The sequence below is a fragment of the Notamacropus eugenii genome, chromosome 1 (genome assembly GCF_028372415.1).
Source record: "Notamacropus eugenii isolate mMacEug1 chromosome 1, mMacEug1.pri_v2, whole genome shotgun sequence".
Classification (NCBI taxonomy): domain Eukaryota; kingdom Metazoa; phylum Chordata; class Mammalia; order Diprotodontia; family Macropodidae; genus Notamacropus; species Notamacropus eugenii.
Window position 1 is genome coordinate 218,605,837 of NC_092872.1, and position 16,708 is coordinate 218,622,544.

A 16,708-nucleotide genomic window follows, 5' to 3' on the forward strand; every position below is an offset into this window, starting at 1 on the left:
TAATACTCAAATAATCAGATGAATCTGGAATCTCCTGCATGGAGGGGCAATCCCTCCAGTGATATGGAATACAATACATTTATGTATGTAGGTTGCTACAGTATTAGTAACTAGATATAAATGGAAAGCATTAAAATCCAGGGATTTAGAACAGATAAGCTCTAAAATTCCTTCTAACCTTGAATCTATATGTTCCTATATATGAATCTATATGTTCCTATTAACAAGAAATGGGGATTCAGTTTATTTATCTTTAATTCCAATGTTTCATGATAAGCATGTTTAATGGGTGGAAGATGAGTAGGTAGATAACACTTGTGGAGATGCTGAGGGGACTTTCAAGGGCCTTAGTAGTTGATGATACTCATTTCAAAACATTCCACTTCCTTTGTCTTGAAACTACTCATACTTATTAGCCAAGATTAGGATTTGGGAGGGGGAAATGGTGTTTAGGTTCACATATGGAATGAAGAGAGTGATGGTAGAAGAGAAATGTTCCCAAGTAAGGTAGCATGGAGAAATGGTCCTAGCTCCATCATATCTCTCCCTCTCCTGTGTTTCCTTTCTGTTCACACAGCAACTCACAGTATCCTAGCTGAGGGCCTCATCTCCTCTTACTTGGACTGTTGCATGTCTTCTAATTGGACTGACCAAATTCCATGGCATTCCCTTCTCCAATTCATGCTCCATATAAGAGTCAAAATCATCTTTCTAAAGCTTGCTCAAGAACATAAGGTGACTCTCTATTATTAAGATAAAAAGGACTCCTCAGCTAGACATTGACAGCCTTTCCTGGTCTGGGGTCCATGCTCCCTTTTCAGATTTATTATACACTATTCCCTCTATGTGTCCCAAACTTATTGCTCCATGACCCACATCCATGCCATTTTGTCCAGTTATCTTCTCTGTCTAGAATACATTCCTCCCCATCTCCTACTTCTACCTCTGCCTCTTAGAATCCCTAACTTTCTTCAAGGCTTTGCTCAAATTGTTCCTCTAATGGGATCTATTTCCTGTTCCAATAGTGCTTTTTCCCTTCTCTTCAAATGATCATCTATATGAATATCTGCTTCTGTGTATTACCCCCTACTCCCAGTAAAGGGACAGTTTGAGGTCAGGGACAGTTCTCTATTTTGTCTTTGCATCCCCAGAAACATATGCAGAAAAGTCACTTCTCAAATGTTGATTAGGTACTAGGATTGTGAGTCATCTCTATTTGTGTTTGTTCTTGGAGATCCTTTTATCCTTACAGTCTCTAGGAATAGAACTTTGCCAACTAGCTAGATTGATGATTAGCTGTGATGGTCTAGGGTTATGACCTGGTGTGAGCTGGGGCCAGGTAAGGTCAGGCTGGCAGGTGATTCAAGGTGGAGACTGAGTCAGGCAGTCAAGAGTTGAAATCAAGAAACCCAGACAGAGAATGGAACAGGGACTGGTCAGATGGGAGAGTGTAGCAGTCTTGACTAGGACTCTACTGATAGAACATCAGTTCCTTAAGGCCTGGGATCATTCACTGATTCACTTTTGTCTCTGTAACCTCAGTACATGGCACAATACCTGGTACTATAGATACTTAATAAGGGCTTATTAATTGATTGGAACAAATAAGATGAGCCAGAAAGGTTGCAGATGGGGAGCTGAGACTGAGCATATAGTAGGACAGGCAGGTACAAGCTAAACTGACCATAGATGGAGCCAGTAGTGGCTGGGCTTAAGCTAGACACCATAGCTAGAATAATTCCCAGAGAGATACACTATGCCTATGGAAGTTTCCTACCCTTTTATATGAAATGTTTCATTTTTTCTGGGGACTCTTGACTTGGACTGGTCTACCTTGTACTTAAAACAACTGTTAGTTGCAGTGATGGAGGGAGAAATCTGGGTGCAGTGGATCTTTGGCAGCTAGGTGGAATGATGGAGAGGTAGTATGTGAGATTTAGAATCAATAAGACCTGAGATCAGTCATATCCTGGTTGAGTTGTTCATTACCCATGTGAACTTGAGGGATCCATTTAATCTCCATGTGGCTCAGTTTCCTCATCTATAAAATAGATTGTTGTAAAGGTTAAATGAGTTAATAGAAAACACTTTGCAAACCTTAAGGCACTATATAAATGCTATTTATTATTACTGTTTTTTCCTTTAGTCTAGGAATCTTCTAAGTCTTATCTTGGAAGGTGGCACTATATATATCCTGAGCAGATGGGGGACTCCATTAGGACCTGGATGAATATAGAATTTCCCAGGTTTTTGTGATTGTTGCTATTTAATTTATTCCTAAAAGCTTGAGTCTGTACAGAGGGATATTTTCCTGGGGCCTTGAAGCATTGCTCATAGTTTGTGAAATAGAAGAGAATCCAGTTTTGATTTTTACCAGTTATGTTGATATTGACAAATGCCAGTGGAAGTCAACATTTACCCCTCAATCCCATTTGCTTAGATTTTTCTTGGAAATTCTGTCTAAATAGGCTATTACAGTGGTTATTCCTGCTCTTGGTCAACTCAAACAGTGTGAGAAGAGGCCAAAGGAAGTCCAAAGCTAAACCCAAAGTACCAGCACGTTTCTTTCTGTAGACTCTCCTCTTTTTTGTTTTTATTCAAAAGTTAGTTTCACTTTGTTTTTTTAGGTACCTTATTTTAAAGGGTAGATTTGTTTTTAATTGAACACACCTGTTGGTTTGCCAAGCAAAAACATGCTATTTAATTCCTTCCCAGTGCAATAAATCTTGTTGTGTTCTTTCTTGAGTGCCAATATTACCGATATCCTCATTTTGGGTTAATGGGTTTTGCAACTATGAGTCACCTTGGAAATTATAAAATATTGTGACCAACACGCCTTCATGATTTATTTGTAAAGTTTTCCCATGCAAGTTGTCTTCGAAAGAAGACTTCAGTTTGGATCCTAATAAAATACAGACTCGCCTGTTTATTGTGGTTGCAGCCATCCCATGCAAAATATTTCAGCATTTCATCTTTTCCCCTCTTTCAGTAAAGTGGGAATTCATCAAATAGAAAGGCAAACAATTTTTTTCATGTAAAACATTTCCATATTAGTCATTTTGTACAAGAAGACTCAAATAAAAGGGAAAGAAGGTGAAAAATAGCATGCTTCAGTCTGTATTTAAACAATATCAGTTCTTTCCCTAGATGCAGATAGTATGTTTCATTATTAGTCCTTTGGGATTTTCTTGGATCATTGCATTGTTGGGAATAGCTAAGTTATTCACAGTTCTTAATCAAACAGTACTGCTGTTATTGTGTATAAGGTTTTCCTGGTTCTGTTCATTTTGCATCAGTTCATGTAAGTCTTTCCAGGTCTTTCTGAAATCATCCTGTTTGTCATTTCTTATAACAGAATAGTATTCCATTATAGTCATATATCACACCTTGTTTAGCCATTCCCCAATTGATGAGCATCTCTTCGATTTTCAGTTCTTAGCCACTATAAAAAGAGCTGCTGGAAGTATTTTCTAACAATTTTGAAACCTTATCTCTCAATGTTAGATAAGGATTGCAATTTTCTTAACCAATAGGTATTGGATTGCAATGGTTGACTCTTGGTAAGAGTCTCAGGAGAAACTCATAGATGCAAAGAAACCTGAGGGTGGTGTTTTATTTTCATGTTCAGTGTTCAGCTGGGGTTAAGGTAGAAAGAATATTGAAATGTATATCATTATGCTAGTTCTCCTGTTGGAAGAAACTGAGTAACAAAGAGGAGACAACTTGATCATTCAACAAGCATTTAATAGGCACCTACTGTGTACCAAGCTCTGGGAATTTAAATAGAAAACAGAGATAATCCCTTCCTTCAAGGATCATTTTATATGGTAAGATGAGTTATTTTGAAGGTTATTCATATGTTGCTGTGTAACGTTGCTCTTGGTAGGAACAAATTGATTTTTCTTTTTTGTTTTGAGACCTGTGATTTCAGGGACATGGAATCCTATGGAAACTCCATTACTGATGATTTAATTTAGCAACTCCTCTATAATTTTGTAGTCATATTGAGTTTCCCTGAGGACTAAGAGGTCAAAGGACTTTTCCATACTCACTTAACTAGTCACAGTCAGAGGTAGGACTTGAATTTGGATCTTCTTGACTTTAAGAAAAGCCTTCTATCCATTCCTCTAGGCTGATGCTCAGTAAAAGCAAGACAGCTAGCAAAAAGGGACTTCTCCCTCTCTGCAACTTAATTGTAAACTTCTGATAGCCTAGTTAGACTAGAGAAGCCTCACCACAGGTGAGGTTTCTCGAGAAGTGCCCACTTGAATATCTATAGCAGCTAAAACACCAAGTACCATGGCCAAGAAATGAGGGAGGCAGAAAAGAAGTTCATTCAACATATGTGGACTGTGTGATCATTATTTGGAAGACACTATACTAAGAATAGCATGCCCCTTTAAGATGTCCAGGACTGTTTTAATAGTATCGTGTATATGTGTTTATATATGTATGTGCATATAGATTTATATATACACAAACATATATGTATATGTGTGTATGTATGTGTGTATATATATACTATGTGTGTATATGTATATATTATCTCCTTAGTACAGGTTTCATCTCTGAATTGACTTCCATTCAATTGAATTCTCCTTATAAGTGGTCTTAATGACTGAATGTTAATTGTGTAATCAGTCAGTCCAGAAGTTAATCTAAAACTATTCATAGGAAAATATCAGATCTAGATATTTATGTTTGTTGAGTTTTTTTTCCAGTCATGTCTGACTCTTTGTGACCCTATTTGGGGTTTTCTTGACAAAGATATTGGAATGGTTTGCCCTTTCCTTCTCTAGCTCATTTTTTACATATGAGGAAATGGAGGCAAATAGGGTTAAGTGACTTGCCCAGAGTCACACAGCTAGTAAGTATCTGAGGCCAAATTTGAACTCAGGAAGATGAACATTCCCAACTTCACACCTGGAGCTCTATACAAAAGAATATATAGTTTGCTCCCTTTTATTGTATAGAGGAAGTCAAATTGGGTCTCTGATCTAAGCAAATGGGATAAAGGAAATCCATTTTTCCTACTGGCTTTTCTACTTTCTTATTTCATTGTCCAGATTGAATTTTGCAATCAGTCCATTCTAACTTGTCAAGATTTTCTTGGAGTGTAACAGAGTCATCCTGCATGGTAACTATCCCTCCCAACTTTGTGTCAATTTTGTGTGATGGCAAACAACAATTTTAATAACTATACCATTCATGACTTTATCCAAGTCATTAATAAAGTTAATAATTTATTATTTATGTTTTTGGAAGAAAGAATCATGAATTTAGAATTGGAAGGGATTTTAGAAATCAGCTCATCCCAGAAACAAGAGTCACAGAATCTCAGAGATGGGAAGGAACTCAGAGTTATTTATTCTCATCCTGATGTACAAGAATATCTTCTATAACGTTCCTAACAAGTGGTCATTCAGCTTCTGTTTAAAGATATTAGTCATGGGATACCCCATCCTGAGACAATTCATCCACTTTTCCAAAGCCCCTTATCATCATGTTAGTTATCCTCAGTTTTATGTCATTTGTAAACTTGACAAGCATACCATGATAAACCAATTAAACAGTACAGAACCAAGGAGAGATACCTCGGACATTCCTTAGAAGCCTCCCTCCAAACACATTGAGTCCTTAATGGCTGCTTCTTGAGTTCAGTCAGTCAACTAGCTAGGAATTCACCTAACTGCCTGTCTATCTAACATCTTTCTTCTTCAGTAGAATAGCATGAGAGACTTCATAAAATGCTTTGCTGAAATCTGGTGATGCCATGACATGAAAGTGAATTGGATTTAGGTGAGGGAGGCTATGCAAAGTCACCAGCCTCACTTTCTCCTCTGGAGCTATCTGGGTCCAATGGCAAGATATAGATCAGGATGATTGGAGATGGCCCAGGATTCAGTGGGGGAACTTGGGCTTTTCAAGCTAATGTCTTTAACAGGACTCAGTTTGACTGAGATAGCACCCATTCAGTGATTAAGGCTTAATAAAAAATGAGGCAAAGAATGGCCTCTTTAAAAAAATAGATCTGGGAGGGGAAGATCCTCAGGGTTTTTGGGGAAAAGAGAAACAATTGCTACACGCACACACATACACATGCAATATATATATACAAGTATATGCAAGATTCGGTCACAGTATACACAAGGTGATTTGGGAGGGAAAAGGCATGGGCAGAAAGAGCTGAACATGGAAGGAAAGTAGCAATTCTAATAGGCAGAAGTAAAGAGGGAGTGCCTTGTCAGCAAGGAGGACAACATGTGACAGGGAATACAGATAGAGGATGAACTGTCATGTATGGGAAACAGCAACAGGAAACTTGTGGAACAATAAGTCAATTTAGCAGAAATCTTGAGTTCTAATTTCAGAAATTTCAGAAACCATTGATTGAACCATGGATGGATGTCTTTTAAGGTAGTCAAAGAAGGAAGATGGAATTCCTTTCAAAATCATATATGTGGCTGACCTATTTTGATCTTATAAAACCAGTTTAGCCCTAGAAGAAAAGCTGCAAATGGTAGTGGAAAGAGCATTGGATTTAAAGTTTTCTTTTTGAATTTCTGCTCTTGATACTTACTAGCCATGTGTCCAAAGTCAGGTCATCTTACCTATTGTCCTCAGTTTCCTCATCTATGAAATGAGGGAATTAGATTCCCTTCAAGGTCCCTTCCAGCCTGAACACTATATGACTGTCAAACTCCTTTTTGCCTTACTTCACACGGCATTGGTGGTGTCAGCTATGGTCCAACTCTGTGGTTTATTTGTTACTCATGATGGTTTGAGTCAGAAAGAACTGGGATGGATGTAGTGAGGATGCCAAGCTGAGTTTGCCACACTGCTGGTTTCAGAGTCTTGGCTAAGACTCAGAAACTAAACAGATGTGAAAAGTTACTAATGGAACTCCTACCATGAGACTTGGGGGAGTCCTTTTTCCATATCCAGCTGTATTGTAAAGCCTTGGTGGTCAGCAGAGCAACCACAGGATGCTAGTACTGTGGATTCCACTTCTATTTTCTTTTCTTAAACACACACTCTGGTCAACAGGATCCATCATTCTTTGGATCAATGTGAGGAAAACCCTGCTCTTGTGTTTGGTATTCTGTTCAAAAATCACTCAAGCAGAATTATATGAAACTTGATCAAGCAGATGTCATCTTTGGTACAAACACACAAAACCCTCTCGAGGGCAGAGGATGGGGCAGGGGGTAAGGGAATCATAATTTTTTCCTGCAGGGGAGTCTTGAATGAGAGATAATGTGGCCTACTGAACAGAACAATAAATATCAAAACAGAGGACGTGGGTTTGAAATCTCCCTTTATTACTATATCTCTGTCTTGGGCAAGTCACTTTACCTTTGTGGGCCTCAGTTTCTATATCTGTAAAATAGGGGTGTTGAGCTGGGAGCCCTTGAATTCAATCCAGCAAACATTTACTAAATCGTGACTATATCTGCTATCTCTGACATCAAATACAAACCCCTCTGTTTGGCATCTAAAGCCCTGGATCCAATCTTATTTTATATATATATATATGGATGTATGGATGTATGTATATGTATATGTATATATGTATATATTCCTATATTGTAGAAATATATATATATAATAGGTAAAGAATGGCCTCTTTAAAAATATGTTATATATATTCTTATATTATAGGAAAAAGAGTAATTTACACACACACACACACACACACACACACATTTGATCTCCTTGGGACTCTCCGAAGTCTTCTCCAGCACCACAATTTGAAAGAGTAGATTCTATGGTGCCCAGATTTCTTTATAGTCCAACTCTCACAGCCATACCTTTCTACTGGAGAAAAAAACGTAGCTTTGACTATGTGGATCTTTATCAGGAAGGTGTTATCTCTGCTTTTCAGTATGCTGGTCAGATCTGCTGTAGCTTTCCTTTTAAGGAACAAGCATCTTTTAATTTCATGGCTGCAGTCACCATCTGCAATGATCTTTGAGCCCAAGAATATAAAATCTGTCAATGCTTCCAGTTCTCTCTCTATTTGCCAGGAAGCAATGGGACCAGATGTCATGATCTTAGTTTTTTAACGTTAAGCTTCAAGCCAGATTTTGCATTCTCCTCTTTCACCCTCATGAAGAGGCTTTTTAATTTGTCTTCCTTTTCTGCCACCAGAATGGTATTGTCTGCATATCTGAGATTGTTGATATTTCTCTCAGCAACCTTATATGTATTCTATATATTCTTATATATGTACATGTCATCTCCTTTGTTAGATGTAAACTTCTAGAGGGGAGGGACTATTTTGGTTTAGCCTTTGTGTTTTTAGTATTTAGTGTAAATCCTGGCAAAATAGTAGATGCTGTCGCCCATTTCTGGACACACTCTTTTTTCCCCTCTACTTTTTGGAATTGCTTGTTTACTTCAAAGCTTAACTCAAGGACCACCTTTTTCATGAAGCCTTTCCTGATCCCCCAGATGGTAGTGCCTTCTCCTTCTCAAGTTACCTTGTATCTACTATGGATATACTTGTATATGTATACATATACATATGTATGCATATGTATACATATACATGTATTCCTGATAGAGTATAAACTCCTTGAGGGCAAGAACTATTCCATTTCATCTTGGTATTCTTAGCATCCATCACAGTGCCAGCACATAGTAGGTGTTTGATTGATGGAAATCAACTAATGAAAAATGCTTGTGGATTGCCAGGTCTGGTGGTCAGTGTCAAGGACACAAGGACAAAGTCCAGAATAGACACTTTCTTCCAGGAATTACAATCAATGCTCCTTGTCTGTAAGTGCTCAAACCAAGAGGTTTCTGAGAGTTCTGTCATGAAACACACAAGGATTAGACCTGTGATTTCTTTGCTCTTGGGATCTTCCAGTGCAAAATCTCCCTCTAGTAATGCAAATGTGCACCTTCTCAGCAATTTAGAGTCTTGTGAAGTTGTTTAGCTCTGAAAAATTAAGTGACTTGCGCAGGGTCATTCAGCCAGTATATATGTCAGGTAGGATTTGAAAACAAGTCTTGTTGATTTTAAAGCTATCTTTCTATTCATTAGGCCTGGGTGTTTCTTTTCTGTGATGACTTCCCATCATTCTTGTTTAATTAACAAACCCAAAGGGCACTTTCCTTTCATAGCTACTCTTGTTACCCTGGCTATCTGGTCTATCTCTCAGGTCTGCTTTGACAGTGGTTACCCTAGTTGTAGGCATGGGGCCAGCCCTCAACAACATTGAGAAGTCTTTCGAGATTTGTCTTTGACTCCCCTGACTTTTCTGCATCCTCTTAGCTTGTAGTCCCTTTTCCCCTAATCCGCCTGCCTGACATAATGGTTTCTCCTATCTTGGGGTTTCTCTTTCTCTTCTAATCAAAATTTGGTCACAAGAAAGAACCAGATGTTAGTGAGCCATGAGTTATAATGGATAGACTACTGGATTTAGAATTAGGGGACTGGTTTGAATCTCTGCTCTTCCACTAATTAGCTGTGTAAAGCTATGTTACCTTGGACAAATTATTTAGCATCTATAAGCTTCATTTTCTTCATCTGTTAAAGAAACAAATGGCGGTTCGGTATTTGCATTAGGCGATCTCTAAGGTATTGGCTAGCTCTAAGTCTATGGACTAATAAGAAAATTAAATTAAATTAATGTGTTCTTTTCTTCCAAGAGTATTTGTATCTTAATCATGATTTCTGATTAGAGAATAAAAGGCTTTATTAAAAGTATCCTTGACATCGTTGCAGGGGGAGAGGTCAAAGAGGCCTTCTAATACTTCTGAATTTCCATATCTGTGAAACAACATGTCTATGTCTCCACAAGACTTGGGGTGCTGCCGAGAGGCTCTTTCTAATCTTTCGTACCCCATAAAAACACATTTGACTGTGATATTCATTTAACTTCTCTAGAGCAATGCTATTCAAACATTCCAGTTATTTGTTAATTCTGGAAGAGATCTCAGCGATCTTGTCAACATAGTGAAGTTAAGATGATTTTCCCCGGTGGACTTGCCAACCATCTTAAATTTACCAGGAGCCTCTGGGAATCTCGCCCAACCTCCCATCTCCCTGGTCTATAGATTATTTTCTTGGCACCTTAGAGAGTAGCTATGTGTGTTCACTCTGCCACCTTGTGGCCATTTCCAGAAGATGTGCCTTCCTCTTCCTCTTTTGGTCCCTCCCCCTAGGTACTCTGTGTCTTAGGTAACTTTTTACTCCTCTTACTTATCCAAGCTTCAAAAACCTCCTAGATCCAATACCAAGAAACGATTGAAATGGGTACATGATTTAGACATAAGCGATGATACCATAAGCAAATTAGGAGAGCAAAGAATAGTTTACCTGTCAGATCTATGGAGAAGGGAAACATTTATGACCAAACAAGAGACAGAAAACATTGAGAAATGCAAAATGGATAATTTTGATTGCGCTAAATTAAAAAGGTTTTGTGCAAACAAAACCAATGCAAGCAAGATTAAAAGTAAAGCAGAAAACTAGGAAAGAATTTTTATAGCCAGCGTTTCTGATAATGGCCTCATTTCTAAAATATATAGAGAACTGAGTCTAAGTTTATAAGAATACAAGTCATTCCCCAGTTAATAAACGGTCAAAGCATATGAACAGACAGTTTTCAGATGAAGAAATTAAAGCTATCTATAGTCACGAAAAAAATCCTCTAAATAGCTATTGATAAGTGAAATGCAAATTAAAACAGCTCTGAGGTACCACCTCACACCTATCAGATTGGTTAATATGACAGAAAAGGAAAATGAAAAATGTTGGAAATGTGGGAAAATTGGAATGCTAATGCATTGTTGGTGAAGTTGTGAACTGATCCAACCATTCTGGAGAGTAATTTGGAACTATGCCCAAAGTTCTATAAAACTGCATAAAACCTTGGATCCAGCAATACAATTCTAGGGCTGTATCCCAAAGAGGTCATAAGAAAGGGAAAAAGACCTATACCTACAAAAATATTTCTGGCAGCTCTTTTTTTGTGATGAAATAGTTGGAAACTGAGGGAATGCCTATCCATTTGGGAGTGGCTGAACAAATTGTGGTATATGAATGTAATGGAATACTATTGTACTATAAGAAATGGTGAGCAGGCAGATTTCAGTAACACTTGGAAAGACTCACATGAACTGACGCTAAGGAAAGTGAACAGAACCAGGAGAATATTGTACATGATAACCAAAACATTGTGCATTGATTAACAAAGATTTAGCTCTTTTCAACAATAACAGTGATTACAGACTATTCCAAAAGACTCCTGATGGGAAATGCTAATCACATCCAGAGAAAGAATTATGGAATCTAAATGCAGATCAAAGCATACTACTTTCACCTTTTTGTTTTGTTTTTTTTAAATTTTTCCCTTTTGTTCTGATTCTTCTTTCACAACATGACAATTGTGGAAATATATTTAACATGATTGTACATGTATAACCTATATCAGATTGCCTGCTATCTTGGAAAAGGAGGGAGGGAAGGAAGAGAGAAAATTCAGAACTCAAATTTTTACCAGAATGAATGATGAAAATTATCTTTACATGTAACTGGAAAAAATAAAATATTCTTAAGGAAAAACAAAACCTCCTGGAATGGAAGTTCCTCTAACTTAGCAATCCTATTCACAGGGTTCCTTTTAATCAAATCAGCCAGTTAGTCAAATCATTTCCCAAACATATTTTTTAAAAAGCAGAATTCACAGTACTATAGAAAAAAATTAAACTTATAGAGTATTTGAAATTCTAAAAGTCATGTGGCATACACAGATATAGGTCAGAAATGCATAGAGGTAAATCACAGTCATCTTCAGATTGTGCATTTTCCCTCTTTAAGAAGAATTTTTTTGGCTTATTTCCTCCTTTCTTAGTTTTGGCCTTCAGCTGTTGATCTCATATATAAAATTATAGTCTTAAAAAAATTGTTTCCTTTGTCAGACCATTTCTGTTTGCTAAAAACAACTATGTGCAGAACACTGCATTTGACTGTGGGAATATTACTAAGGAGGTTAGATGTTGAGGTTCACTCTTGTGGATTTTCCTACTTACGTTCTAGAATAGATTAAAAAATGGAAATAGAAATGGAATGCCTAGAAAAAGAAGCAGTGATTATTAGATCTTTGGAAACCATTACAAAGAATAAGTCATGTCAGACTTAGCCTGATTTTCTTTCGGACGTTATTAAATGGGCAGATCAAGGGTAAGAATTTGAGAGCTGGAAGGGACCTCAGAGGTCATATTGTCAAGTCCTTTCATTTTATAGATGAGAAAACTGAGGGTCAGAGAAGTTAAATGGCTTACCAAAAGCCAACAAGAAATAAAAGCGATAGATCTGAGCTCTGCCACCCCACCCTGTACCTCCCATCCCGCTGCTCCTCTCACTTAAGATCATTCAGTTTTTCCATGGTTCCATACTACAGGATACCATAGATAAAATCTATTTGTGCTCTCACAAAGAATTTGCCAATGTTTCTTTTTATGTCCTGATAGAAAAGATATAGAAATATAGACAAAATGATAGTGTAGTTAGGCTTAACATAACTTGTTAAAGAACCATACCAGAAGAGAACTAAGTAATGAATTGATTTCAACAAGAAATGTGCTATCTCACATTTTGTTTCCCCACTTAGATACCATGCTTATCAATTCTGTGAGGATCCTGTTGTTGAGACAGAGATAATTCATCATATGACAGAATTAGTATCTAGAAAAACCTTGACAGGCTAAAATGATGGCCCAAATCTTATAAGATGAATTTACGTAGGGATAGATGATAGGATCATAGGATTTATAGATGGAAAAAGACCTAGTGATCATTTAGAACTGGAGTTCTTAATTTTTATTGTGTTATGGACCCTTTAGGCAGTTGGTTGAAGCATGTGGACCTCTTCTCAGGATAACCTTTTCAAATGCATAGAATAAATTTCACAGCATTCCAAAGGAAACTAATCATAATCAAATACAGTTATGTATCTGGAAGGCTCATCTTCCTGAGTTCAGATCTGGTCTTGGACACTTATTAGCTGTATGACTCTGGGCAAGTCATTTAGTCCTGCTTGCTTTAGTTCCTCCTCTGTAAAATGAACTAGAGAAGGAAATGTAAACCATGCCGGTATTTTTGGCAATGAAACCCCAAATAGGGTCATAAAGAGTTGGACATAACTGAAAAATGACTAAACAACAACATTTTTTTTAAGTTCATAGATACCAGGTTAAGAATCTTTGATCTAATGGAACCCTCCTATTTTACAGATGATATGACTGATGTGAAAATGTCAATAAGTAACTTAAAGTGTTTACAGAGTCTCTGAGGAGTCAGTATATTCTCAAACAGTTAGCATGGACAGGATACATGCTTTAAGGTGATATTCTGTGTGATAGAACTCTTTGATAGCTGATAATTTTCCTTATGTGAGAAGCCCTGTTGACATAATTGGTCCTTGGAGTTTCAGTAAATTTCTATGACTTTTCTTCAGACTGACTTGAGTTTCAACATCACAATTCCATTGGTTCAAGGAACTGCTGCTAGGTCCCCACCTCCCATTTCCAGTATACCAGAGGTAAGCACAAGATGGGCCCTATAGGATCCCATAAGTAGTGACTGTCTAGTGGTGATGATACAAGCACATTCCCCAAGCCCCAGACTCTCTGGTAACTCCTAAAACACATAGTTATGAAATAGCATTTATTTACAGTCTTCTGTTTTGTTTTGTTTTTCCTTTTACAGTGAAACATTATTTGGTGAAATGCCCCCAGAACAGGTAGGATTGTTTTCTTCCTATTTTCAACCAGGGAACCTAGAATCATTTTACTTCCCTTTGCTATTAAAATAAGATTGGCTATACTCATATCTTTGCCTAAGAGACCTGCATATTATTCTCATGATGCCCTAAGCATGTACCTAGAAACATATGCCCTGTAAACATATTTGCTCTCAGCTTCTCATTCTTTGGGTTATCCTCTCCAATGCAGTGCACTGTTTATTGTGTCTCATTGGCTCTAGATAGCCTGGCCTATATCCTGCCTTCTCTCCCTATCCTCATTAAAACTTCCCTGTCCTGTGTTCCATTCGTTGGATATTATGCCTTTTGTAATATGGTAGTAGCTTTTATTGGATTAATGAAGTAATCTAATCTTTGCTACTATGCTGGTCATGCAGGGCCAGTCTGCCTTCCAGGTAATGCAATATCTTAACCCAGTACAGAAGTAGAAGAGAGCTCAAAGAATAAAGATTCTACGGGAAAGGCAATATATAAGTAGGGGGCAGAAGTCATTCCATTTAGAGGGTCACAAATAACCCTTGGTAGGAAGAAATTTCATTACATTGAGTAGCAGGTAAGGTCAGACTGGAGGTGGGACTGGAAGTAGTAGACATGCTCTATGGGGACCCCTCAGAATACTATAACTTTACCATCCAACATTCCAGCAAAGAAGACTTCTTTGGGAATCTGTGGTATCTAAGGATCACTTCTCTTAGTTTTCCTTTACCATCGCATGGAATGATGTTTCCATGGGTCTCTCCCATGATTTCATCATTCTTCCCTATAGCAAAGTGTTCTCTTCCTACAATGAGGCTTACCCCTAATTTCTCAAGAACCACAGCTTGGGTGCCACCCACTGCATGAGACTCTTCCTGATGCCCCAGACATAAGCACCCTTTCCTCTTGAAATATCTGTGGATATACTTTGGATTACTTGATTATGTGCATTTTTCATTCCCCTAGTGCAACATACCCATGAATAAAATGTGAACTCCTCAAGGGTAGAGATTATCATTTTTCTCTTTTTTGCCCTACTGTCCAATGCCGTACCTGGCTTGCTAAATTGAACTGATTTGAGCTCTCCCACTGCACAATGCATAAGAACCTTTTATTGAATCCTTGCAGACTAATCACTTGGTGTTAATCACCAAGTAGGGAAACAGAAATGATGAGGTTCTAGTATGAGCAATCTTCTGTTAGATTCCACCCAGAAAGAGCAGTTTGTGATGAGAATGGTAAAATGAGAAACAAGGTGAAGGGATTTTAAAAGCACTACAAAGGAGACTTCAAGAATATCACAGAAGTGTGGAGAGACTAGGTTATGGAGTATAGGCACAACTTCTGAATGGACCTTATTATTTCCCCAAGAAGCTCTGCCACTTCTGTGGATTCAAGATATCTTCTGTAATATGAGTCTTCTTTTCTGAAGGTCAAGTGAAAGGCAGCTGGGAGGAGAGGCAGCAGGTTTACGGATAAAGGCTTTAAAAGTAGACCAGAAAGATGAGATTGAAAATACTGATAGTTATTTTCTGCCCACTGTTTTCAATATAATTGAGATAAGAGCATGTTAAGAATGTGGGAAATATTGAAAGGGTTTTTTCCCCTCTGAAATGATCATGTCAAGTATGGCTGACGTTATCCCAGCACTCCAAGGACATGAGAGCTATGAAGACGTGAGGTTGCTAAATAGTTTGCTTCTAATCACAGAGCATAATATAGAATCAAGAAATCTTTTGTCTCTCCTTAGGGCTTTAGTCTGCTTTATTTCCTCCCTAAAACAGAAAAGTGAGAGGAGTGTTACTGGCCACAATCAGTAGTAATCCAAAGGAATTGTGGGTAGAGAGGGAAAAAAAGGAATGATAAAGAAAAATCAAAATATCTAAAAAGCAGAAAGCTAGATTTATATATCTATACATATATATATACATACACACATACATCTATCTATCTCTCTATCTATATATATATACATACATAAAATAATATTTTTGTCTATTTGGTTTCATGAAATCCTCATTATCAAAGTCATCCTCCTCCTCATCAAAGAAATACTAACTTTGGTCTGGATCTGTGATTTCATTGGGAGCTCACATTGGAGACGCTTCTACCACAGGATGTCAGAACTCATTCTGTAATTTATAGACCTAGAGAGTTGTATGGGACACTGAATGATTAAGTGACTTGCTCAGGGTCACACAGCCCAATGGTAATTCAAGATTAGGAATTGAACCTGAGTGTAGCTCTCTAGTTGCCGTACAATGGTAACTCAAGAAATGATAATAATTCATATTAGCTCATATTTTAATAGCACTCTAAGGCTTATAAAGTACTTTCCTCACAATGACCCTGTGAGGTCAGAAGTACAAGTGTCACCTCCATTTTAGGGATGAGCAAACTGAGATTCGGGGTAACTGCATTACCTAAAGTTACAGAATTCAAGTCTCCTGACTACAAATCTTTTCATTGCTCTGGTTAATCTCAATGTGGTCTGGTTTCATAGATTTCCTATACTCTCATATGCTCAAATTCAGAGAATGTGTGATCTTGCCATCCTATGGAACTTTAGGTATGGTCACTCCTTCCAACAACAGATTAGAGTTCATCTAAGAATTGGCAGATAAATCCAAAGGAGTTGCTCAAGGCAGAGAGAGGCCAAGAGATAGGCCTATGGCCACCCAGACATTGTGGAAGAGAGCAGTCTTTCTGACCTGGTCTTTCTGACACCAATCTCAGTGCTCTAATCCATGCTGCCTCTATACGTTTACATATAATTTTTTAATGTTATAGTGTATAGTGAGACATTTTTTTAAATCTGAAAGCACCATGGAAATGGGAGTCGTCATCATCACCGTGGCTGTTTTTATAGACATCATTTGAGAATCTGGAAGTCAAACAAGATTTGTTGGGGAAGGAGACGATTCCTTCTTCCCCATTTCCATACCTCACTAGTGTTT

The 16,708-nt window shown here is 37.7% G+C and overlaps 1 protein-coding gene across 2 annotated transcripts in view; it reads left to right on the forward strand.

Moving 5' to 3' along the window:
* Positions 1–16,708, forward strand: part of VSTM4 (V-set and transmembrane domain containing 4) — a 103,409-nt gene that overhangs the window by 50,150 nt on the left and 36,551 nt on the right. For both annotated transcript variants that reach the window (XR_011971397.1, XM_072627513.1), the window contains exon 5: positions 13,721–13,754. Coding sequence is in view for 1 of the 2 variants with exons in the window: in XM_072627513.1 (XP_072483614.1) it covers positions 13,721–13,754 (34 nt within the window). In the remaining variant the exon portion in view is untranslated. The remainder of the gene's footprint in view (positions 1–13,720; positions 13,755–16,708) is intronic.